General features: G+C 47.7%; 1 protein-coding gene and 1 long non-coding RNA gene across 2 annotated transcripts; one reads left to right on the forward strand and one right to left on the reverse strand.

The window, feature by feature from the left end:
- The first annotated feature begins 567 nt into the window (after window positions 1-567).
- LOC308467555 lies at window positions 568-5421 on the forward strand. The gene is made up of 2 exons (XR_013981211.1): window positions 568-4631; window positions 4847-5421. It is a non-coding gene; the product is annotated as an uncharacterized lncRNA (long non-coding RNA).
- On the reverse strand, window positions 5108-26665 carry CNN2 (calponin 2). Its single transcript, XM_080989173.1, has 7 exons — window positions 26505-26665; window positions 13207-13328; window positions 11985-12051; window positions 10520-10657; window positions 9202-9318; window positions 8292-8438; window positions 5108-6415 (listed from the first exon to the last, which is right to left on the reverse strand). The coding sequence occupies exons 1-7, from the start codon at window positions 26565-26567 to the stop codon at window positions 6155-6157; spliced, it is 915 nt and encodes a 304-aa protein (XP_080845299.1). The 5' UTR covers window positions 26568-26665; the 3' UTR covers window positions 5108-6154.
- Window positions 26666-26698: the final 33 nt, after the last annotated feature.

The raw sequence follows: 26698 nt of genomic DNA on the forward strand, positions 1-26698 counted from the left end.
TGTATATATATATATATGTATGTATATACAATATATATATATAATCACACACAGAGTATACACACACACTGTGTGTTTGTATTATATATATACAAACACACACACACAGTATGTGTGTGTATATATATATAGTCATACCTCATGTTATGTTTGCTTCATCTTACCTTCTTTCCGTTTACGTCCCGTGGCGCCCCAGAAGTACCAGAAAGGGTTACTTCTGGGTTTCGCCGCTCGCGCATACACAGAAGTGCTAAATCGCGCGCTGCGCACCTGCGCAGATACGGCGCTTCAGGTTGCGCTCTTTTCATGTTGCGAACAGGCCTCCGGAATGGATCCCGTTCACAACCAGAGGTACCACTGTCATATATATATATATATATATATATATACACACACACACACACACACACACACACACACACACACACTGTATTTATTTTATTGCTATAGCTAGTGGCTGATGCATCTACAATATCAGCTAGTGGCTGATCATCTACAATACTGTCTTATTTATTTTATAGCACAGTGCATTGTTTATTGCTTTCATTTCATGGATCCATGGTCTGGTTAGATAGTAAAATCCATGTTCAATTGCTGTTTTATGGGTTGTTTTTAAAAGTCTGGAACGGATTAATCCATTTTGCATTGCTTTCTAGGGGAAAACGTGCCTTGGTTTTGGAACGCTTTGGTTTTGGAACGGAATTTCCAGAACGGATTAAGTTTGAGAACCAAGGTGCCGCTGTAAAGACTCTTCCGTGTGTCGAGATGTTTAGTGGATGGTCTATCAGGTATCGCCCTGCCCTAATATAATCAAAACACACAATGTCATCACCCTTTTGACAGACGCACACAATTGGGAAAAAACACGCACACCAAGGTTTGTTCTGCTTTTGAAGCATTTTATTGCTTATATTCAAATATTGCAGTTTCACATTTATTTATTTTTTTGTCCCAGTTATGTCCCTCTTCCGTTTCACAGGATAAAACGCTCTCCACCAAGGAAACCAAAGTTTGCGGCGGCTTTTATCCGTACAGTTATGGAGGAAAACTGTCCAGTTTCCGTTTAAAAAAAGGGAAGACGTTTAGCAATGAAGAAAGAGCCACATTTTGGGGGGGGGGGGGTGGATAAGCCTTTTTTTAAAAATTAAGACACACACAAGAATGGCATTGGCCTCAAGGTTTAAAAAGCAGGGAAGGGAGAATCTGCAAGTCCAGAAACCATCTGGAAAGGCCAACCCCAAATTTAAATACATCAGAAACCTGGCGCCGTGAACTAGAACTCCCAGCAGCCGATGTGGCAAATGTCAAGAATGGGGAATCCAGGGCATCAGATTCCCCATGCTTGGAATAAGGGGCTTTTTATAGCAAAAAGAACCCCCAACATCCTTGCTAAAAACATGTTCCTGAGGACTAGCGCCCCTGCTATTGCAGCGAGCGCAAACCAAGAGACTTCTGTGACAAAATAAGAATTGCAGGCAGTCTTTTTTTCCTGGGGGGTACGCAGAATGGCAGAGTTGGAAAAGACCCCAATAAGCCTCGCAAACTTATTTCTAATATTTCCATCCCAGCTGATCTGCGCTGGGTTAGAAATTTCTGATTTGTATGGCTGGTTTTATTATTATTGCTGAAATCAGCGCTTTCCCCCCCCCCCTGGGGGTACACAGGAGTACGCATGCCCCTAAAAACATTTTGTGAATCTTTGTACTTTTGTCCATTTACTGTATTTGGTTTTCCCCGATTTGAACGGTAAAATGGTGATTTTTCTTGAGTAAATGCTTTTTAAAGAAAAATAAAAATTATTATTATTTAAAGACTGATTGCAGGAGATTGTGGACGGGCGATATGAGTTGTTCATAGGCGGCTAGTGTTCCCCCTCACTTCTGGAATCAGAAACAGCCTTTGTCTCTGAAGAGACACAGATCAGATTCTGCAGATATTAAGTCTTTGGAGTAAGTCCTCTAGAGATCTGTGTAGCTCCGAAGTCTGCAACTATCCCCCCAAAGTCCTACTGAGAGCAGACCCACAGAAATCGACGAGACGTTCATATACAGGTCTACTCAAGAGTATGAGTTAGTAGGAAACATCTTAGTGGACTATAGCTTTCTACTTTCCCCAAACTTAGGTTTGGTTTTTTAAGACTACAATTCCCATCGTCCATGACCACAGATCCAGCTAAACTTAGGGTGATGGGAGTTGTAGTCCAACGAGAGCTGGAGACCCAAATTTGGGAAAGTTTGGGAAATCTAACGGGTTCCTCGGCTGTGGGCTTTTTTCACATCCATTAGCAAACAGACAATTTAGTGACTCGTATCATCATAAGATTACCTACATAGAAATTAAGGCTATTGATGGAATGCTTATAAAAGATTTAAGGTGTGCGGACATATTTTTTAAAAAACAACATATTGGTCCCTCAGCATCACTACAACAAAAATAGATCCTTTAAGCATTATATAAAGGCTTACAAAATTCTTTTCAATTTCTTTCTTTTTAAAAAAGAGGAGTTTTGGTTTTATTTAGGAAAGGAAGAATTCTTGGTCTCTTAAAAAGTTATGTAGCAGCAAGAAATGGGCACCTAAGGCCTCTGAAGAGACGGGGGGGGGAGAAAGAGAAGTTGCAATCTTTGAAAGCCTTTTCAAGTGGCTAGACCTCATTGGGTTAGGCAACTGTCAACCCCATAATATAAGACCTCTGCTGCCCCAAGCACTACGCAAATAGGCTACAGCGATAGCGATCCTGGCACAATCAAAAATCCCCAAAGACAGGGACGGCAGCTAGATCTTCCTAAAATTATTAAAACCGGATCTCGACCTCCGTGTGACAATTTGAGCTTGCAAACGAGCTTTTGATAAGTATCGTCGTCGACATGTGAATCAAGAAATTTGCAGGGCTGCCGTTTCGACTGAACGGCAGAAAAAAAGTTTTCAACCTGACTTCAAAACCGAAGGCACCAAGGTGAACTGAACCGCATTAAGTGCTGTAGATTAAGAAAATGTAAATTTTTTTACCTTCCACAAGCCAAGTTTTGGTGTGAAATCTGCTGCAGATTCCACAGGCTTCATATTTTAAAAAAATAATAATCTAAGTTTCTGGTCCTCGTGACGGACGTATTTAGAAAACAGGTATTGTCCTTGAAGCCGGTGGAGTTTCTAGGCGCTTCCCTCCAGTTAATCTTCCTTTTCCCGGTTCGCCCCTCGCTTATACACATGCCTGAATCGACATTAATATCCCTTGCACATAAAAATAAAACAAAGGACCTCCGTTCTGAAAAGAGACCAATAAAATGCGTGCGAACGGCCGTCAATTTTGCATAATTTGGGTTCCACAGCAAGGAAACAAAAATAAAATTGACCTTGCAGAATAATTATGACTATTTTTTTAAGTGGGGGCAGTTCAAAAGGCTATATGTGTACACCACCATTCCATGTGAGCACAGAAGACTGCGCTGTTTTATTGCTACAAAAAAACACAGGATTGGCAAAGTTTTCTAGACCATATGGTTGTGAACATTGTGATCTCCGGACAACGCAGGATTCCTCGCCAGTTCAGGAAAGCGATTGCACGACATCAGGCTTATTTTGCCTGCCCAGCCCAATTTATCTCTGGCTCTCCAGAGCCTTGTGGAATCATAAAGTTGGAAAGGGACCCCCAGCGTTCATCTAGTCCAACCCTCTGAAATGCAGGAATCTCAGCTAAAGCATCTGTAACAGAACGTTTCTGAGCACAATTCAAAGTGTTGGTGCTGACCTTGAAAGCCCTAAGCGGCCCAGTAGACCTGAAGGAGCGTCTCCACCCCCACCGTCCAGCCCGGACACCAGGGTCCATCTCCCGAGGGCCTTCTGGCGGTTCCCTCCCTGCGAGAAGCCAAGTTACAGGGAACCAGGCAGAGGGCCTTCTCGGTGGTGGCACCAGCCCTGTGGAACGCCCTCCCATCAGATGTCAAGGAAATAAGCAACTATCTGACTTTTAGGAGACATCTGAAGGCAGCCCTGTTTAGGGAAGCTTTTAACGTTTGATGCATTACTGCATTTTAATATTTGGTTGGAAGCCGCCCAGAGTGGCTGGGGAAGCCCAGCCAGATGAGCAGGGTATAAATAATAAATTATTGTTGTTGTTGTTAATGCCATCGGAGTGCATTTCGCTCCAAGTAAACCCACTGGAAAATCAATCGGCCAGGGTTTCAACAGGTCGACTCACCAAATGGCTAATGTCGGATGGCAACAACCCCTATTGCAGGAGCGTCTAACTCTCATGAGTCTGCGATCTACTCCCAGTATAAAAAAAGCTTGTCCCTTTATATATACAGTGGTACCTTGGGTTAAGTACTTAATTCGTTCCGGAGGTCTGTTCTTAACCTGAAACTGTTCATAACCCGAAGCACCACTTTAGCTAATGGGGCCTCCTGCTGCCGCCACACCGCTGGTGTGCAATTTCTGTTCTCATCCTGAAGCAAAGTTCTTAACCCGAAGCACTATTTCTGGGTTAGCGGAGTCTGTAACCTGAAGCGTATGTAACCCGAGGTACCACTGTACATCCACCGTCCATCCATAGCTGTCAACTTACAGATTTGAAAATAAGGGACCAGCAGCCTCAAAAATAAGGGATCAGCAGCCCAAATAAGGGATTTTGCCGTTGTAAAGAGTTACCGTATTTTTTGCTCTATAAGACTGACTTTTTCCCTCCTAAAAAGTAAGGGGAAATGTGTGCGCGTCTTATGGACCGAATGCAGGCTGCGCAGCTATCCCTCTTGCTGTTCTGGCTTCTGAGAGTCAGAATATTTTTTTTCTTCTGGAGAAGGAAACTCCAAAAACTAGGTGCGTCTTGTGGTCTGGTGCATCTTACAGAGCGAAAAATATGGTACATACATTGGTAGGATTGACAGATGCTGTCAATCCGGCATGAGGCGGTTGCAGCGCCACGGCGGCCGCTGAAGCACCGCCCTTCTGCGTCCCTCCCCATCCCCTCCTCTTCCTCCTCCCTCAGGCCGCCTCCTCAGCCGCCGCCACCGCTGCCGCCTCCGAGCTCGCGGGTGGCACGGGCGAGAGTCTCTTGGGCAGGGAAGGGCCGATGGAACTCCTTGCGCCAGGACAACGGCGCCAGCGTGCGCTCTCTCTCACGGCGGAGGACCCCGATCCGCTGCTTCCCTCCCGAGCCGGGCGAGCATGAAACCCGGGAAATTTAAGGGACAGCATCCATATGGGACAACAGCGGGACACGGTGCTGGGATAAGGGAGTTTCCCGCCAAATAAGGGACGGTTGACAGCTATGCAACTACAGGAAACTACAGTCATACCTTGGATTACAGACGCTTCAGGTTGTGCTTTTTCGGGTTGCGGACCGCCAAAACCCGGAAGTACCGGAACGGGTTGCTTCCGGGTTTCAGCGGTTGCACAGAAGCACAAAATTGTGCTTTGCGCATGCGCAGAAGCGCCGAATAGCAACCCGCAGGTTGCGAACGCTACGGGTTGTGAATGTCCATCCTGCACGGATCACGTTCGCAACCCGAGCATCCACTCTATTGCCAGTCGTCAGTAGCAGACGCCAAACGACCGCCCGCAGGACGCGCCGTAGCGACAGAGAGGGCTGGGGTTGGGGGACGGAGACCTTAATTCCACAGCATTTCCCATACAGTGATCGGTCACGATCCCGCAATCAACCCAGATCTCCCTGGGATCTGCCTGTCGATCGCGGCCGACCGCTTGGACATCTCTGCACCCTGGTGGCGTATTAAATCCAGAATCTCGAGATTTCAAGAGATCTGGCGGGTTGGTGGTGTAAACAAAGCCTTAGATCTGGGCCCACATAGACTCACTTTCTTAAAAAAAGAACAAACGGAAGAAGACCTTTGTTTTATTCCAGGCTTCTGCAACCTTGGCCCTCCAGATGTTTTGAGATTACAATTCCCATCATCCCTCACCACTGGTCCTGCTAGCTAAGGATGATGGGAGTTGTAGTCCCAAAACATCTGGAGGGCCGAAGTTGAGGGAGCCTGTTTTCATCTCTGCTACGCGGAGAAAAGATTCTCATTCTTTTTAAAGTCGCAAATATGGAAAGATTGCAGTATCTGTGGCAATTAAGAGGCAGGAACTGTACAATGGTGATTTGCCGGGGAGGGGGAAATCGGAGGGGGACCCACCCCCCCAATTCCCCAGGCTCATTGCTCCTCTCCTTCCTGGTAGTAGTAATATTCCGCCGAATTCCCGTCGTTATGCGCCGCGTTGGCCGCCTCGCCGGCATTGCCCTGGGGGCAGTACTTGGGGTCGTAGATTTGGCGCCCCAAGCCGAAAACCTGCCCGCTTTGGTTGGCCCCCTGGTTGTAGCCCATCTGCAGAGACATGGAGCTGTCGTCACATTTGTCCGTCCCCAGCTTCGAATCGTAGATGTGCCGCCTCGTTCCTGGAGCCGTCATCCCCACCTAATCGGGGAGGGAAATATTAAAAAAGAAAAGAGGAAGAATTTGAGCTCATATTCGTTAAGTGTTAGAGTGGGTGATAGTGGAAGCAGGAGGAGGTCTAACTACTGAAATTGATTATAGTTCTTTTTTGTGAATTTGGACTAATGTTTACATGTAGACGCAGGTGGCGCTGTGGGTTAAACCACAGAGCCTAGGCCTTGCCGATCAGAAGGTCGGCGGTTCGAATCCCCGCAACAGGGTGAGCTCCCGTTACTCTGTCCCTGCTCCTGCCAACCTAGCAGTTCGAAAGCACGTCAAAGTGCAAGTAGATCAATAGGTACCTCTCCAGCGGGAAGGTAAACGGCGTTTCCGTGCGCTGCTCTGGTTCGCCAGAAGCGGCTCAGTCCTGCTGGCCACATGACCCGGAAGCTGTACGCCGGCTCCCTTGGCCAATAAAGCGAGATGAGCGCCACAACCCGAGTCGGACACGACTGGACCTAATGGTCAGGGGTCCCTTTACCTTTACCTTACATGTAGAACACCTAAGCATGGACTAAGTTTGTTTCACCTTTGTGGGCTAAGTGGATTATCCCCACCTGATCGGGGAGGGAAGTATTAAAAAGAAAAGAGGAAGAATTTGAGCTCGTATGCACGACACCGTTAAAGAGTGTTAAGGGCGATAGCGGAAACAGAAGACTATTTATTTACATCAGCCACTAGCCACAGCAATGAAGGTAGAGGTAAAAAACTTAACTACCGTTGTACCTTGGTTCTCGAACACCTTGCGTGACGAAAAAGTTGGTTTTGCTGGACCAGCAAAGATTTTACCTCCGCTAATATTAAGAGGCTTCCGAAGTAAGATTGATTTATAAGGTAAAAAAGTGGATATAGGAATGTGAAGAAATTGGTAAAGTTGTGTGGAAGTCTGTTAAGAGGGAGGGAAGGAGGTCGATGCTTTATTTAAGCAATGCTTAGTTATGGATTTTTTGATTTTTGATATGGAAATGTAATGAAATATGGAAAAGTTATATCAAAAAAATAATAAAAAAGAGGTTTCCGAAGTATATAAAAGGTGATGATGTGCAGGCATTCCTATTTAGTTTTGAACAGACTTCTAAAGATTTAAACATTTCTGAGCAGAACTGGGTGCTGTACTTTTGCCCACAGATATGTGGAATTTTGAGCGAAATAGACTCAGATCTCAGAGAGGATGAAACCTCCGATTACTTCACATTTAAAGAGAGAGCTAAAGTGTGCTCTGGTCTTGACTGCAGAACGGAGCCAAAAGCCCTTCCATGATATTAGAAGAAAACCGGCAGAGATTTATGCCCAACTGGGGAACCGAATAAAGCTCTGGACAGGTGGGTGGAAGCGAGTAAAGTTAGAACCTTCGATGAGCTTAAACAATTAATCAGCTTAGAGCAATTTTATAGACAGGTTCCTGCACAGTTAGGCTGTCACGGGTTGGAAAATGGATGCAATTACTTCCGGGTTTTCAGGGTTCGAAAACCGAAAAATTTGGCTTCCAAGACACTCGAAAACCGAGATACATTTTTAAAAAATGTAATTTGGAAATCTATGTAATATCGAGCAGCAAATAAGGGCTGGATGGTGAAACATCAAAGCAGGGGAAGTCAACTTTTAAATGCGTATTCAATCTGATGTCAATTGGTTAAAATATTTTGGAAAGCAATAAAAAAAATTTAACTGGCAAAAAAATAAAACCCGCACCCACTTTTTAAACACCCAGGTAGTCTTGACTGGACAATAATTATTAAAAATTTTTAGCAAAGAATACAGCAAAAGTCACCCGCCTGATATCAATTGGCAGGGAGTTCCAAAGATCAGAGTTCTTACCAACGTGGAATTGGCACAATTATGCGGCAACTGTCCTTACCTGACTAGCACATTTGTTTGTTCCCATTTGGAGGCTGATGGTGGAATGGTCCATCGGAGGTAGGATCTGGTTTTTGGGGTCGTAGAGGTGTCTCCGGGTTCCGTAGGCGGTCATCCCAGACTGGCTGGCGCATTTGTTGGTGCCCATCTGAAACCGGAGAGGTTTGGGAGTTACTACGGCTAAAAGCAGAGACACCACCTTGCCAACAAAGGTCCGTATAGTCAAAGCTATGGAGGAGACTCTTGAGAGTCCCATGCTCCTGCCAACCTAGCAGTTCGAAAGCACATCAAAGTGCAAGTAGATAAATAGGTACCGCTCCGGCGGGAAGGTAAACGGCGTTTCCGTGCGCTGCTCTGGTTCGCCAGAAGCGGCTTAGTCCTGCTGGCCACATGACCCGGAAGCTGTACGCCGGCTCCCTCGGCCAATAAAGCAAGATGAGCGCCGCAACCCGAGTCAGCCACGACTGGACCCAATGGTCAGGGGTCCCTTTACCTTTTTTATTATCCATGAGGCCAGACTTCCCAGGGATGAGCTGATGTTCATTAGACCTGACAGTCCACCAAGTCTGTGCAAATCCGTGTTCTTGCTAATACAGTGGTACCTCGGGTTACAGACGCTTCAGGTTACAGGCTCCGCTAACCCAGAAATATTACCTCGGGTTAAGAACTTTGCTTCAGGATGAGAAGAGAAATTGTGCGGTGGTGGCAGGAAGCCCCATTAGCTAAAGTGGTGCTTCAGGTTAAAAACAGTTTCAGGTTAGGAACGGACCTCCAGAATGAATTAAGTACTTAACCCGAGGTACCACTGTAAAGAGTTGAACTCCAGCTCGGTCAGTGTGATTTATTGCTGGCTCGCTTAGGAGGAAACCTCCAGGTAATTGCTGGGCTCTGGCGGCAACAGCATCACCTACCTGCAAACCGATGACACACTGTCCGGCTTTCAGCTTCGCGTCGTCAAAGCACCGCTCCTGCTTCTCGGAATATTTCACACCAATGTCGACTCCGCTGTCAATCCCCTTCGTCTTGGCCTGGGAGGGGGAGTAGAAGCACCTTAAAGCAAACCTCTCCCGGTCAGTCTCAAAACTGGCTTAAAACTTCTGCAGATTTTGATTGCGTCTCCGCAAGTCTCTAGTCCTCATGGCCCATGAGGAATAGACTCTGCAAACAGAGGGGGGGACTCTTCCTACAGGAAGAGTCTTCCACATTTACTTAACATACCATATTTTTGGCTCTATAAGACTCACTTTTTCCCACCTAAAAAGTAAGGGGAAATGTGTGTGCGTCTTATGGAGCGAATGCAGGCTGCGCAGCTATCCCAGAAGCCAGAACAGCAAGAGGGATTGCTGCTTTCGCTGCGCAGCGATCCCTCTTGCTGTTCTGGTTTCTGAGATTCAGAATATTGTGGTCTGGTGCGTCTTATAGAGTGAAAAATACGGTAGCTCTTTGGGTGTATTGCCGGCCGCCTCTTGCCACATCCTTGCAAAGAATTATTCAGGACAAGCCTGGAGCTACCAAACTGAATATTAAGGAATTTATATTTTAAAAACACCATAGGCTAGGAATTAAATTTCTTACAGGGTTCTTTACTCACTAAGTTTTGGAAGAAAGCCCTGGACCAAATAAATAAGACTGTACGGAAAGAGTTAACATTTTCATCAGCCACTACCATGCTGGTGCAGACCAGTCAATCAGCCACCCCAGTGTGGTGCAGCCAATCAGCTGCCACCACCCTGGCACAGCCCAGCCAATCAGCCATCCCGACAGTGCAGCCCAGCCAATCAGCCACTACCACCCTGGCGCAGCCCAACCAATCAACCACCCCATTGTGTGATGCAACCAATCAGCCACCCTATTCTGCAACACAGCCAATCAGCCACCCCTTTGTGTGGCACAACCAATCAGCCGCCACCACTCTGGCACAGCCCAGCCAATCAGCCACCCCTTTGTGTGGCACAACCAATCAGCCGCCACCACTCTGGCACAGCCCAGCCAATCAGCCTCCCCATTCTGTGGCACAGCCAATCAGCCACCCTATTCTGCAACACAGCCAATCAGCCACCCACCCCCCGGTGCAGCCCAGCCAATCAGCCACCCCATTCTGTGGCACAGCCAATCAGCCACCCCCACCCTGGCACAGCCCAACCAATCAGCCTCCCCAGAGAGGCCATGGGGCACTGGGCACTGTCGATCAGCCCCTAGAAGGCGCCCGGTTGCGCAAGCTTGACTCACCATGCCCGCCAGCGCCAACAGCGACACCTGGACCTGCGTCATGTTCCCGTTCTCAAACAGGTCGTTGGCTTCGAAGACGTCAACGGGCTTCAGGCCGTAGCTCATCATGGCTTTGATGAAGTTGGAGAGGTTCTCAAGCTGCCGAAGGAAAGGGCAGCCGGGTCAAGGCTGGCGACCCCTATATGCCCCTTCTCACAAAATTAGGGGATTCCTTCTAAATCGTCTGGGGTTCCCGTTGGGTATTATCGGTCCTTTTCCGGAAGGGGCAGAGCTCACCCCCAATATAAGTACCAAGGTGGAGGTTGGCAGATTGTAAAAACAGTGGTACCTTGGTTCTCAAGCGCCTTGGTTCTCAAATGCCTTGGTTCTCAAATGCATTGGTTCCCAAATGCCTTGGTTCCCAAATGCCTTGGTTCCCAAATGCCTTGATTCTCAAATGCCTTGGTTCCCAAATGCCTTGGTTCCCAAATGCCTTGGTTCCCAAATGGCTTGGTTCTCAAATGCCTTGGTTCTCAAATGCCTTGGTTCCCAAATGCCTTGGTTCCCAAATGCCTTGGTTCTAAAATGCCTTGGTTACCAAATGCCTTGTTTCCCAAACGCCGAAAACCTGGAAGTGAGTGTTCCGGTTTTCGAACATTTTTCAGAAGCCGAACGCCCGATGCAGCTGTTGGCTATTGTTTCTGGGGTGCCTGAGCCAATCAGAAGCCGCGCCTCGGTTTCCGAACATTTCGGAAGTCAAACGGACTTCCGGAACGGATTAAGTTTGGCACTTTTGTGTTTGCTCTTTATTTTGCGTTTTTGTGGCTTTTTCAGTTCATTTGCTTTTGTGACTGTGTGGAACCCAGTTCAGCTACTGATTGATTGATTGTGTGACTGCGGAAATGGATAAAAGTCCCCATGCAAACAATGACTATCATCAGTGTGGGTAAGGAAAAAAAATAGTTTTTACTTTTGTCATCTACAATACTGTCTTAATTATTTTATAGTACAGTACATTGATTTATGGGACGCGGGTGGTGCTGAGGGTTAAACCACAGAGCCTAGGACTTACCGATCAGAAGGTCGGCGGTTCAAATCTTCTGCAACCCCAGAGTCGGCCCCGACTGGACCTAATGGTCAGGGGTCCCTTTACCTTTACCTTACATTGATTTATGCATTTTAACGATCAATGGTCATATTAGATAGTAAAATTCATGTTAAATTGCTGTTTGAGGGGTTGTTTTTAAAAGCCTGGAATGGATTAATCTGTTTTGCCTTGCTTTCTATGGGAAAGCAGCACGCCTTGGTTTTGGAACGCTTTGGTTTTGGAACAGAATTTCCGGAACGGATTCAGTTTGAGAACCAAGGGACCACTGTACGCTTCCCTTGCCCCCAGAACACAGGTCAGCCTTAAAGGCATTCCTGAAGCCACCTCCCTAAAAAAGAATAAAATCCCTTAATCGTATCAAATTCGTATCGAACATACCTGGTGCCAATTGAGGCCTGAGCGATTAATTTTCCTTATCGAACCCGGCTGAAGTTTGTTCATTAGCCTGGGGAGAGAGAACAGAAACACACACACATGAAAGGTTTCAATGCCATGTTGGGCAGGAGCAGGATTTTTCCCAATTAACTAAAGAACGGTTTTTCAACCATTCTTCCTATCATTACAAATATGCCAGCGAGTGAGCTGGTGTATTTAAGCGATGATTCTCCAACGTCAACATCGTTGGACCGGTCATGTTGTTCGGACGCCCGATTATCGTCTTCCAAAGCAACTCCTCTATTCCGAACTTAAAAATGGAAAGCGTAATGCTGGTGGTCAACAAAAGAGGTTCAAAGACAAGGCAAATCATTAAAAATGTAGTATAAACACCGACCACTGGGAAACACTGGCCTGCGAGCGCTCCAGTTGGAGAACAGCCTTGACCAAAGGCATCATGGGCTTTGAAGACACTCGAACTCAGGACAAGAGGGAGAAACGTGCTAAGAGGAAGGCACACTTGGCAAACCCTCACCGGGATCAACTGCCGTCTGGGAACCAATGTCCCCACTGTGGAAAGACGTGTGGATCCAGAATTGGCCTCCCCATTCACTTACGGACTCACGGTTAAGACCGTATCTGAAGAAGTGTGCATGCACACGAAAGCTTATACCAATAACAAACTTAGTTGGTTTCTAAGGTGCTACTGGAAGGAATTTCTTTATTTTGTTTTGACTACGGCAGACCAACACGGCTACCTACCCGTTAAGACCGTGTTCATGGAAGACAATCTTAGGTAAAGATAAAGGGACCCCTGACCATTAGGTCCAGTCGTGGCCGACTCTGGGGTTGCGGCGCTCATCTCGCCTTATTGGCCGAGGGAGGCGGCGTACAGCTTCCGGGTCATGTGGCCAGCAGGACTAAGCCGCTTCTGGCGAACCAGAGCAGCGCACGGAAACGCCGTTTACCTTCCCGCCGGAGCGGTACCTATTGATCTACTTGCACTTTGACGTGCTTTCGAACTGCTAGGTTGGCAGGAGCAGGGACCGAGCAATGGGAGCTCACCCCGTCATGGGGATTCGAACCGCCGACCTTCTGATCGGCAAGCCCTAGGCTCTGTGGTTTAACCCACAGCGCCACCTGGGTCCCTTGGCTCACCTGCATCCGTTATAAAATGAAATTTTAAAAAATATATACCACGCATGAAACACACGTGGCTACTCACTCGCAAAGTGCAACACCGTCTTTCAGCCCCTTCTGAAAATCGGGGCCAATGTCTCTTCCGGTGATGCTTTCTATCCATGTCCTTAATTCTGCTTCCTTCTGAGGGTCGTATTTCAGCGCAAGCTGGAGGGGGAAAGAGAAGAGAAACAGGTTCAAAATCCCACAAAGCGCACTCCCTAAGGGCTGGCCAATGGTGTTAGAAATCAAGTCACGTACAAGGTGCGACCGGAAAAGTTTGGTGAATGGTCACAGAAATCAGACAGCGAGAAATATCCGAACGTGCAACCGGCATTGGAAACCCACAAAATTACAATTATGTACGGAGGTGAAAAGCAATGACAAACCTAGACAGCATCTTAAAAAGTAGAGACATCACCTTGCCAACAAAGGTCTGTATAGTTCAAGCTATGGTTTTCCCAGTAGTGATGTATGGAAGTGAGAGCTGGACCATAAAGAAGGCTGATCGCCGAAGAATGGATGCTTTTGAATTCTGGTTCTGGAGGAGATTCTTGAGAGTCCCATGGACTGCAAGAAGATCCAACCTCTCCATTCTGAAGGAAATCAGCCCTGAGTGCTCACTGGAAGGACAGATCCTGAAGCTGAGGCTCCAAGACTTTGGCCACCTCATGAGAAAAGAAGACTCCCTGGAAAAGACGCTGATGCTGGGAAAGATGGAGGGCACAAAGAGAAGGGGACGACAGAGGACGAGATGGTGGGACAGTGTTCTCGAAGCTACCAGCATGAGTTTGACCAAACTGCGGGAGGCAGTGGAAGACAGGAGTGCCTGGCGTGCTCTGGTCCAGGGGGTCACGAAGAGGCGGACATGACTAAATGACTAAACAACAACAACAAATGTTCAAATATTTCTCGCCGTCCGATTTCAGTGAACATTCCGGTCATGACTTGTATTTTTAAACTGGTGCGGGTCCAGTTGCCACCGTGTGGAGATCTCTGGGCATCTGTTTCCATCTGTCTGGCCACTCCATCTTTCTTAAGCAGGGAACCAGAAAGAGCTTATTCCTTGCATTTATCTACAGTGGTGCCTCGCAAGACAAAATTAATTCGTTCCGCGAGTTTTGTCGTCTTGCGCTTTTTTTCGTCTTGCGAAGCACGGTGTCGGGAAAGTTTTGGAAAAGCTTCAAAAATCACCAAAGTCTTTAAAAACCTCAAAAAAGGCTACCACACCGCGCTCTATGAGTTGCTCCTCGAAGTCAAGTCGCAACTGTATTAACGGTGTTAAGAAAAAGGAAACAAACTTGCAAGACGTTTCCGTCTTGCGAAGCAAGCCCATAGGGAAAATCGTCTTGCGAAGCAGCTCAAAAAACAAAAAACCCTTTCGTCTAGCGAGTTTTTTGTCTTGCGAGGCATTCGTCTTGCGAGGTACCACTGTATCTCCTTTTTCTCCATCATGGTTCTCCAGATGTTTTGGGACGTGCGTCCATTTCCCGCTTGCGGACAGGCCTCCAGAACGGATCCCGTCCACAAAACAAGGTTTGACTGTATTATTATTTAAACTTGCTTCCATTTTCCCCAACTTACAAAAGCAACATTTAGCAGGGCTATGAACCATTCTATCTATCTATCTATCTATCTATCTATCTATCTATCTACAGTGGTACCTCGGGTTAAGTACTTAATTCGTTCCGGAGGTCCGTTCTTAACCTGAGACTGTTCTTAACCTGAAGCACCACTTTAGCTAATGGGGCCTCCTGCTGCCACCGGAGCACGATTTCTGTTCTCATCCTGAAGCGAAGTTCTTAACCTGAAGCACTATTTCTGGGTTAGCGGAGTCTGTAACCTGAAGCATCTGTAACCCGAGGTACCACTGTATTTAAAACCCTTTTCAAAGTTCTGCTACTTAAATTGTAAGCCTGGGAAAAGAAAACGAAAGCGCAAAACAGCTCAGCGACGAAGCAACTTAAGTTTTTCCCCATTTTCTCACAGGGGAGCTACAGGAGAAAAGGAAGTTAAGTCAAGGGAGCCGTCGACTGGGAAAGATTGAGAATCTCTGGCTACGCTGGCTGGCAACAGCAGCTCCCCAGGATTGCAGACTCAAGGGGATGCTTTGAGATTCGAACTCAGGACCGGCACGCTCTATAGCACCAAGCTCCAGCCCTTCCCCTGGACAATTATGAGTTTGGGCGCTTGCGTCATCAAAAGCCTTTCTCACCCCAATGTGCTTGCCAGTTACAAAAGAAGAAAAGAAAAGAAAAAACCCGGAGAGAATGAAGAAATCCCATAATAACCTGGACGAACAGGGCAAGCCTGATGCCACAAGCTAGCGGCATGTCTCAACTTCCTGCTGAATGAGCAAGAAACAAGGAGAGGTGTGTGGCCAGACCTTCTTGGCTAAGAAGTTGCACCCTTCCTTGTTCCTTTCGGGGTCGTTTCTCGGCCTCAATAAAATTTGAAACTTTGCTATTTGGGCAAAAAATAAGACCCGCCGCTATGGGCAAAAACACGCCTGATCCAGCCACAGAGGTCCATATCCCTGCAGCCCTGGCACGAGACAGAATCTGTCTTGTTATATAACCTGGCACATCTTACAAACACATCTGGCATCTGTGCCAACTTTCAGGGTGTCTGTAGAGGCGCTCAGAAGACGAGATTTGGGCAGCGCCAGATTTACGTATAAGCTAAACAAGCTATAGGGACGCGGGTGGCGCTGTGGGTTAAACCACAGAGCCTAGGACTTGCCGATCAGAAGGTCGGCGGTTCGAATCCCCGCAATGACGGGGTGAGCTCCCGTTGCTCGGTCCCTGCTCCTGCCCACCTAGCAGTTCGAAAGCAGGAAGTGCAAGTAGATAAATAGGTACCGCTCTGGCGGGAAGGTAAACGGCGTTTCCGTGCGCTGCTCTGGTTCGCCAGAAGCGGCTTAGTCCTGCTGGCCATATGACCCGGAAGCTGTACGCCGCCTCTCTCGGCCAGTAAAGCGAGATGAGCGCCGCAACCCCAGAGTCGTCCACGAACGGACCTAACGGTCAGGGGTCCCTTACTTTGTTTACGAACTTAATCCATTCCGGAACTTAGAGGGAAGGAAGGAGTTGATGCTTTATTTAAGCACTGTCTTAAGTTATTTTTTGATACTGAAATGTAATAAAATATGGAAAACCTAAAAAAATTATATTAAAAAAGAAAACGTCAAATCTTCACCAAGGCCAACTATCCAGACTGGTCCTACGCGGGCCAGAAAAAAGCCAGGGAAGTCCCCAAATAGGAGTTCCAGTACAGAAGGAAAAAGAAAAGAGGGGGAACGCAGGAGCCTGAGTTTAAGAGTCTCTGCCAACTGAGCTAAACCCTCACGAAAACAAAGGTGCCAAGTGAAAAAAGCTCTTGGCTTTGACGCAGACTTGAGTTGTGTGCCCTTTGGCAAGTCTCTCCAGTTCCTTAGCTGATGCCCGTATTACCCGAGCCGCCCAGGTCCTCGGGGAACGCTTAGGGGTCAGTTACGCGGCGCCATCAAGCACGAGACGCATTGCCCCCGCCACTTGCAAACCGGGTTGGCTTGCAACGAAAGGGCACCCTGTTCCTGACCCATCAGCACATTTTGAAAGGAGACTCTCGCTGCCCAATGGCTCAGCGATTCTCCTCCTCGTCAGCCACATACCACACCCAAGCCAGAGGGGGAACAGACAGTATGCCAAAAAATGGAAAACACAAGAACTACCAACAACTGAAGAATGGCAGATGAAGGTGATGGACTTTATAGAGCTGGCTGGGAGAATCCGCCACCAGAAAGAAGAGGAACATCAAGAAGACTGGAAGAAATTTAAAGACTATTTGAATAAATGTTGTTGTTTAGTCGTTTCGTCGTGTCCGCCTCTTCGTGACCCGCTGGACCAGAGCACGCCAGGCACTCCTGTTTTCCACTGCCTCCCTCCCACAGTTTGGTCAAACTCATGCTGGTCTCTTCGAGAACACTGTCCAACCATCTCGTCCTCTGTCGTCCCCTTCTCCTTGCGCCCTCCATCTTTCCCAACATCAGGGTCTTTTCCAGGGAGTCTTCTCTTCTCATGAGGTGGCCAAAGTCTTGGAGCCTCAGCTTCAGGATCTGTCCTTCCAGTGAGCACTCAGGGCTGATTTCCTTCCGAATGGAGAGGTTGGATCTTCTTGCAGTCCATGGGACTCTCAAGAGTCTCCTCCAGTACCATAGTTCAAAAGCATCCATTCTTCGGCGATCAGCCTTCTTTGTGGTCCAGCTCTCACTTCCATACATCACTACTGGGAAAACCATGGCTTTAACTATACGGACCTTTGTTGGCAAGGAGATGTCTCTGCTTTTTAAGATGCTGTCTAGGTTTGTCATCGCCTTTCTCCCAAGGAGCAGGCATCTGTTAAGTTTGTGACTGCTGTCACCATCTGCAGTGATCATGGAGCCCAAATCTCTTTTGAATAAATACTGTAATATTAAAGATATGTAACCACTTGAAAGAAACAATCAGGCCTAGGGTTAAACTGGGATTCAATCTATAAATAAGAAAATGTACGATAAGGAGAGTGATGTAATATGATTAGGACTGTGATATGGTTTTTTGAAATACTGATATTGGAAACTGCTACATATAACTACTAAGAAATTCAGATGGAAGAGATTTGAGGAAGTCAAGTACTATGTTTAAGAAGATGGATGGAACTTAATTTTAATTAATTAAGTGGTAATATGTTGTATGTATCTTTTTTCTTTTTATATTTTTTCTGTTTTATTCGCCGTTTTTATTACGGTTAATTCTTTTTTACTATGTTTATCTACTGAAAATAATAATTATTTAAAAAAAAAAAAAAAACAGAGGGGGAACAGACAGAAAAGGGCAGGCAGGGGTCGCAAGAGCTGCCACGAGGAAGCCAGAGGCTCCGATTCTTGGTCTGAGAAAAAGAGAAGAGTTCCTTTCAGATGTGCGCTCTCATTGTTTTGCAGGGGGTTGGTGATTTTCTCAAGTCAAAATGAGAGTAGCCCCTAAACATTTTTTTTAAAGAAAAAAAAAAGCACTGGCTGAAATAAAGTTGGGGGAGCAATTCCCACGAGCGGCACAAAATAAAAATAAATAGCGACCCCGGTGGGAAAAGTCAGGACCCAAACCAGCCGCTAGGTCCAGAGGTTCCGGGTTCAAATCTCGCCTTTCCCAGGAACTCAGCGAATGCCTGTGTCAGACACAAGTCACCAGCCCCTGTCTATTGCTGTTCCAATGTCTCCGCGCTACTAGATGAGCGACTCATGAGGAAGTGGAACAAGATACACTTGGATGGCAATGATTCAGATTTGCTTACACGCACAAAACCACAGTTTGGGAGAAGACCAAAATTGCCGGAGCGTGGAAACTCCCCTCCAGCCTTTTCAATAGATTGCCTCTTTCCAGATTTGGCCTTGTCCTTGATTTGAAAAAAATACTTTCGCAACAGGCAATGTTCTCAAAGGCCAGTCTCCATCCAGATAGCTGCTAAAATCCCGCTGAAAAAGATAAATAAACTGCAACCTGTCTGCAATATCTAGATCTATTCGTAATTTTGGGCAGGTGCAGGTGGCGCTGTGGGTTAAACCACAGAGCCTAGGACTTGCTGATCAGAAGGTTGGCGGTTCGAATCCCCGCAATGACGGGGTGAGCTCCCGTTGCTCGGTCCCTGCTCCTGCCAACCTAGCAGTTCGAAAGCACACCAGCGCAAGTAGATAAATAGGTACCGCTCCGGCGGGAAGGTAAACGGCGTTTCCGTGCGCTGCTCTGGTTCGCCAGAAGCGGCTTAGTCCTGCTGGCCACATGACCCAGAAGCTGTACGCCGGCTCCCTCGGCCAGTAAAGCGAGATGAGCGCAGCAACCCCAGAGTCGGTCACGACTGGGCCTAATGGTCAGGGGTCCCTTTACCTTTACCTAGTGCTAGGTGAGAGATCCGCAACGTCTGACATTTCATCTCCTTCAATCCCTCCACCCCAGCTGCTCATTACAGCAGCTTACTTCACTGAAGACTCGAATCTGAGTTTGTTTACTTCCTCCGCCCTCCTCGTCCATTTTCCTTTTACGCCTCGTCTTCTCAAAAAATTAAAAGACTTGGTGATTTTGGAGGCCTCCTTGGGCTGAGGAGTTAGATAGTCTGCATAACTTTTCACACGGGTTAAAAGCGCGGGTTTGCTGCTGCATTAACCAGCTTTCTCTCGAGCTTTTTTGGTTAACAGGGCGACCTGCAATTTGCACCCAGAACGCAGGGATTAAATCAACACACGCTCGCTGCCCTATGGTGGAATCGCAGTGGGTGGAAAAACGGGAATTCCTTCTAGACTTTTCCAAGTCTCAGCACGATCGGATGGCTCTGACGAGACTCCAGAACGAAAACAAAAATTGGTTCCCAGGAATGGCAGAGTTTCTGGGACGCAGCCAGAACAACACCAGACTGAAGCAACTGGGAGTGGGCGGGAGGAAACCGAGGAACCGAGCGCAGCTCTAGGATTTGCAAGATTTGATAGTTAAAAGGGGTCAGAGCGGTGTCAGAAACACAGATATACAGGTGAAACTCGAAAAATTAGAATAGTGTGGGAAAGTTCCTTGATTTCAGTAATTCAACGTAAAAGGTGAAACTAATATATGAGACAGACTCGTGACATGCAAAGCGAGATATGTCAAGCCTTGATTTGTGATAATTGTGATGATCATGGCTTATAACTGGTGAAAACCCCAAATTAACCATCTCAGAAATTTAGAATATTCAAGGAAATCAGCAAAACAAGGATTGCTAATCGAGCAAGATTGGACCTCTGAGAAGCAGAAGCACATTGCGCTTTGCATGTCACGAGTCGATCTCATCTATTAGTTTTACCATTCAAGTTGAATTCCTGAAATCAATGAACTTTCCCACGATATTCTAATTTTTTGAGTTTCACCTGTATAAGCCAGGCACCGAATGTGGCACCTCGAATGCCTATTCACCCTGGGGTTGGGATGGATGACCCTTGGAACCCTTTCCACAGATTATACGATTCTGTGATCTCAGCTCGACTTTAGCTTGCTCCGACAACAATTCACTTAGTCCCAGTCTGCGAGGAGGAGGAGAAACATGCAGAAGAAACGTAAATGGCATTAACTAAGGACTGGGGCAGAGGTTTTTTAAACCGTTTGCGAATTCCGTTTCGAACTACAGCCAAACGCCTCTGCTCCCTCCGCCTTGCTCTTAACTTTCCTTGCTGAGACGATGGAGGACTTGTGTGTGAGTCGACTGGCTTGGCGGAGATAATAATACAGTGGTACCTCGGGTTACATACGCTTCAGGTTACATATGCTTCAGGTTACAGACTCCGCTAACCCAGAAATAGTACCTCGGATTAAGAACTTTGCTTCAGGATGAGAACAGAAATCATGCTCCGGTGGCACGGTAGCAGCAGGAGGCCCCATTAGCTAAGGTGGTGCTTCAGGTTAAGAACAGTTTCAGGTTAAGAACAGACCTCTGGAACCAATTAAGTACTTAACCCGAGGTACCACTGTAAAATTTATTATTACAGTGGTACCTCGGGTTACAGACACTTCAGGTTACATACGCTTCAGGTTACAGACTCCGCTAACCCAGAAATAGTACCTCGGATTAAGAACTTTGCTTCAGGATGAGAACAGAAATGGCGGTGCGGCGGCAGCAGGAGGCCCAATTAGCTAAAGTGGTGCTTCAGGTTAAGAACAGTTTTCAGGTTAAGAACGGACCTCCGGAACGAATTAAGTACCTAACCCGAGGTACCACTGTATTATTATCGGCCACCAACCTGGTACCCAGAAATCTCCAATTGGACCTGTGCCGGTAGCAAAACACACCTGGGGGGACGTCTAACGCTGCCCTGTAGGGCTTGTTTCCAGACCCTTGGCCATTTGTCTTTGCCACCAGGACAGGTAAGGGTCGTCCTGGGAGTTTTGAGTTGTCTGTGCCCTTCCTTCCCCCCTTAATCTCCTGGGGATCGTTTGCCCTCTGTGCCCAAGAGAGAGCACACATGCGGTGGCAGCAAGGAAGAAGAGAGGCAGGCAATGGGAAGAAGGTCAAGAGGTTTCAGAAGTTGGCAGTGCCCTCGACGCCGCTGCCACAGCCCCCCCTAAAACCTTGCACCCCGGTGATACAATGTGCTGAAGATTTTGGAGATAGTACAGTGGTAGCTCGGGTTACATACGCTTCAGGTTACAGACTCTGCTAACCCAGAAATAGTGCTTCAGGTTAAGAACTTTGCTTCAGGATGAGAACAGAAATCGCGCAGCGGCAGGCCCCATTAGCTAAAGTGGTGCTTCAGGTTAAGAACAGTTTCAGGTTAAGAACAGACCTCTGGAACGAATTAAGTACTTAACCGGAGGTACCACTGTATTCAGTTAGAATCCTGGGGAAGGTTGTGGAAGGAAGGCATTAATTTTACTGCATGCAATGCACTTGAAGAAAATGTTATGAAAATGATGTACAGGTGGTATTTAACACCAGCTAAACTTGCCCGGGTGGCGCTGTGGGTTAAACCACAGAGCCTAGGACTTGCCGATCAGAAGATCGGCGGTTCGAATCCCCGCAATGACGGGGTGAGCTCCCGTTGCTCGGTCCCTGCTCCTGCCCACCTAGCAGTTCGAAAGCACGTCAAAGTGCAAGTAGATAAATAGGTACCGCTCCGGCGGGAAGGTAAACGGCGTTTCCGTGCGCTGCTCTGGTTCGCCAGAAGCGGCTTAGTCCTGCTGGCCACATGACCCGGAAGCTGTATGCCGGCTCCCTCGGCCAGTAAAGCGAGATGAGCGCCGCAACCCCAGAGTCGGCCACGACCGGACCGAATGGTCATGTAACAACGGTGAGGACTGCAGCGAGTCAGCTGGCTTGATGGGAAACTTCAGTCGCCAACCAAGCACCCAGAAATCGCCCCGCAGTCGTGTCAGTAGCAAAACACGCCTTGGGGATTTTGAGCGCCGGACAAGAGGTTCCGGCGAAGAGGAAGACAACGCATCAAGTCAGAAATAAACCCAAGGAGTTTATTCCAGCCACCAACTTGGACGGCTCTGAAAAGAGGAGGAGACAAAGTGATGGAGCGGAAGTAAAAAGGTAAAGGACTCCTGGACAGTTAAGTCCAGTCAAAGGCGACTATGGTGTTGCGGTGCTCATCTCGCCTTCAGGCCGAGGGAGCTGGCGTTTGTCCAAAGACAGCATTCCGGGTCATGTGGCCAGCAGGACTAGAATCATAGAATCATAGAATCATAGAGCTGGAAGAGACCAGAAGGGCCATCGAGTCCAACCCCCTGCCAAGCAGGAAACACCATCAGAGCACTCCTGACATATGGTTGTCAAGCCTCTGCTTAAAGACCTCCAAAGAAGGAGACTCCACCACACTCCTTGGCAGCAAATTCCACTGTCGAACAGCTCTTACTGTCAGGAAGTTCTTCCTAATGTTTGGGTGGAATCTTCTTTCTTGTAGTTTGGATCCATTGCTCCGTGTCCGCTTCTCTGGAGCAGCAGAAAACAACCTTTCTCCCTCCTCTATGTGACATCCTTTTATATATTTGAACATGGCTATCATATCACCCCTTAACCTCCTTCTGGCGCAACGAGGCACCGTGCTGGAAACCAGAGCACACGGAAATGCCGTTTCCCTTCCCGCCGGAGCGGTACCTATTTATCTACTTGCACTTTGAGGTGCTTTCGAACTGCTAGGTTGGCAGGAGCAGGGACCGAGTAACAGGAGCTCACCCCGTCGCGGGGATTCGAATCGCCGACCTGCAAGCCCAAGAGTCTCCGTGGTTTAGACCACAGCTGGTTTATTTGTTGTTGTTGTTTTTTTAAAAAATGATCTATTTTTTGCATCCCAGCTATTGTTTTGCAAATATCAAAGCAGTTCAGAGATGCTTTCAAATAACCGCGTTAAAAAAGATATTAAAAATTTTGGAGCAATCTGATTGGGTTGCTGCAATAGTTTTAAAGATTTGGATTTGTGAAAAACAAAGGCTGAGAAGGAAGGTACAGTGGTACCTCGGGTTACATACGCTTTAGGTTGCATACTGTATGTCAAAAGCAAAAGGAACTGCTACAGATTTTTATGTATTAGCAACCTTGTATTAATGTAACCTTTTTATCAGTAGCTCTGTATTTTTGTCACATTTTGTTTAAGCTTGTTATTGGTATGAGCGATAACAAACTTAGTTGGCCTCTAAGGAGCTACTGGAAGGAATTTTTTTAATTTTGTTTCGACTACGGCAGACCAACACGGCGACCTACCTGTAACTTTGTTAAACTGTCTGCTGTTGCCTTGGTTTTTGTACACTGCTTAGAGATGTTTCCAAATATATCAAACAGTACAGAAATCAAATGCCAACAAAGGTCCGTATAGTTCAAGCTCTGGTTTTCCCAGTAGTGATGTATGGAAGTGAGAGCTGGACCATCAAGAAGGCTGATGGTCGAAGAATGGATGCTTTTGAATCGTGGTGCTGGAGGAGACTCTGGAGAGTCCCATGGACTGCAAGAAGATCCAACCTCTCCATTCGGAAGGAAATCAGCCCTGAGTGCTCACTGGAAGGACAGATCCTGAAGATGAGGCTCCAAGACTTTGGCCACCTCAGCAGAAGAGAAGACTCCCTGGAAAAGACCCTGATGTTGGGAAAGATGGAGGGCACAAGGAGAAGGGGACGACAGAGGACGAGATGGTGGGACAGTGTTCTCGAAGCTACCAGCATGAGTCTGACCAAACTGTGGGAGGCAGTGGAAGACAGGAGGGCCTGGCGTGCTCTGGTCCAGGGGGTCACGAAGAGGCGGGCACAACTAAACAACAACAACAACACAGAAATCGAATAATCGAAATCAAGTCAAATAATTTAAACCGGGGATTCTCGGCTCCAGTCTCAAAGACTCTGCAGCTACAAGGCCAAAAGCTGAGAAGCCATCCTATTTCACTGAAAGGCCCAGTTACCAGTAAGCAAAAGGAGACCATCACAAAAGCGAAGGGCCAGTTGCAGGTCAATTTCACAAGGGACTAGCACCTTGGGGGGCTTTTTTTGATTATTTGCTTGTCCTTTTTGAACGCCTTTCCTTCAAAGACCTCAAACTTGGCCTACACAGTTCTTCGCAGTTTTGATCCTCACAGCAGCCCTGGGACTGAGCCCTAGCGGCTGGTCAAAATAAGCGAGATCTGCGTCTGGAGTGGAGAGATTCGAATCCAGGGCTCCTGACACTCTACAACCACAATGTTGGCTGCAAGGGGGAATGAGGCATGTGAGATTCAATTCTGGGAGTGTAAACCTTCAACAGGAGCCATCCCTGCTTTCACTTTCAGGCATCTGTCAAAAACTTGTGATACTCCCAGACAGGCCTGGGAAATTAATTAATTTTTCCCCAATGAGCTTTTTTGGGGGGGGGGCAGAAAAGTCACTGCAACTTTCTTGTACAACCTTTTTGTATTTTTTAATGAAGAGTGAAGGCTATAAATATTTGAATAAATGGGATATACATTTTGGTGTGTATGAAATAAATAAAAATTACAAGGATCGGTCTAATTCTGCCAAGATGTTTCCTTTTATATCATAGTTTTCTAAATATTCTTTAAAGAGTACTTGTATAAATATAAGTTCGTAGGGAGGTAAAAAGAAACTATATAAGAAAAATGTAACTGTGGATGGACAGATAAAAGCACTGTGAGATTAATTAGAAGTCATTTTTAATTTTCTTCTCTATAAGTTTTAGAATTGCTTTCAGTAGCAGGAGTATATAAGATGATAGTTATATTAATCTTGCTGTATCTTATAGTGTGGTGGTTTGTTTGAGTCTTCTGCTACTTGTTTGTTTGACTATGTTTGTTTACTTGTTTGTCTTTTTTTAATAAATGTATTCATTTTAAATTAATAAAGATATTTTTTTTTAAAAAAAATGAAATAAAAATAAAATGCACTCCACCTCACGGGGTTGTCGCTGGGATTAAATGATCCATAAACGTTGCCCCTTTGGAAGAAAAATGCGGATATGTCTATGTGCACATGGGCATAGCTGTGCCCCCCCCTCAATAAAAATATTTAACTGAGGTTCTGCCTCCCCGCACAACATAAAGCCTGCCCCCCTAACATAAATCCTCTGTGTGTGTGTAATAAATAAATTAAATAAATCCAGAACGCTCATGGAGAAAGCCGCGTTTTCAGAGCTGCCTAGCTCGCAGGGTTGGTGTGGGATTGAATCAGTGCTGCGGGGTGGGGGTGGGGCGAAGACCCACATACGCCACCTTGAGTCCCTTGTGGGTGGCGGGGGGGGATGGGCTCTGGACTGCATTAAATGAATGCAATTTGTGGGTCGAATAAATCAGGAGCGCTCCCGGCGCCGCCTCTCCAAAGCCGCCTACCTCGCAAGGTTGTGTTGGGGATTGAATCAGCGCTGGGGGGGGGGGGGGCAGAGACCGACATACGCCACCTTGAGACGGGGTGGGGGGCGTGGTGGCTCTAGACTGCCTTCAATAAACGCAAACCGCCCGTCGGATAAACCCGATGCGCTCGCGGCGCCGCCTCTCCAAAGCGGCCTACCTCGCGCGGTTGTTGTGGGGATTGAATCGGCGCTGGGGGAGCGGGGGGGGGGAGAGAGAGAGACCCACATACGCCACCTTGAGTCCCAGATGCGTATGTTTGGGGGGGGGGAGTGGGCGCTAGACTGCGTTCAATAAAGGCAACCCGTCGGCCGAATAAACCCGATGCGCTCGCGGCGCCACCTCTCCAAAGCGGCCTACCTCGCGAGGTTGTTGTGGGGATTGAATCGGCGCTGGGGGGGGAGGCAAAGACCCACACTGAGATCCTTGTGGGGGGGGGACGGGAAGTGGGGTCTAGCCTGCGTTCAACAAAGGCAACCCGTCGGTCGAATAAACCCGAAGCGCTGGCGGCTCCACCTCTCCAAAGCGTCCTACCTCGCGAGGTTGTTGTGGGGATTGAATCACCGCTGGGGGAGCGGGGAGGGGGAGAGAGAGAGACCCACATGCGCCACCTTGAGATCCTTGGGGGGGGGGCGGGAAGAGGGCTCTAGCCTGCGTTCAGTAAAGGCAACCCGTCGGTCGAATGAACCCGATGCGCTCGCGGCGCCGCGTCTCCAAAGCGGCCTACCTCGCGAGGTTGTTGTGGGGATTGAATCGGCGCTGGGGGACTCAGGGGGGAGGCAAAGACCCACATTGAGATCCTTGTGGGGGGGGACGGGAAGTGGCTTCTAGACTGCCTTCAATAAATGCAATCCGTCGGTGGAATAAACCCAGAGCGCTCGCGGCAGCGCCTCTCCAAAGCGGCCCCTCCGTGCGCCCAGGGCGCGTTTACGCATTTGGCGAGGGGCGCATTTGGCGAGGGGGCGCGCGTCGGGACCCCTTACCCGGTTCTTGACTTCGGCCGACAAGCCGTAGCTGGGTCCCTTGTTGAACTGGTTGTTGCTCATCCTGTACCGGGGCAGGGCGCTGTCTGGCGGGGCAGGCGCGCTCGCCACACGCTCCAAAAGCAAGGGAACTCGCTCCGCGCGCCTCCGCCCGCCCTCGGCCAACTTTTTGGGGGCCAGCCCAGCGCCGCCTC

The sequence above is a fragment of the Podarcis pityusensis genome (assembly GCF_964106645.2).
Source record: "Podarcis pityusensis genome assembly, chromosome: 18".
Lineage (NCBI taxonomy): Eukaryota > Metazoa > Chordata > Lepidosauria > Squamata > Lacertidae > Podarcis > Podarcis pityusensis.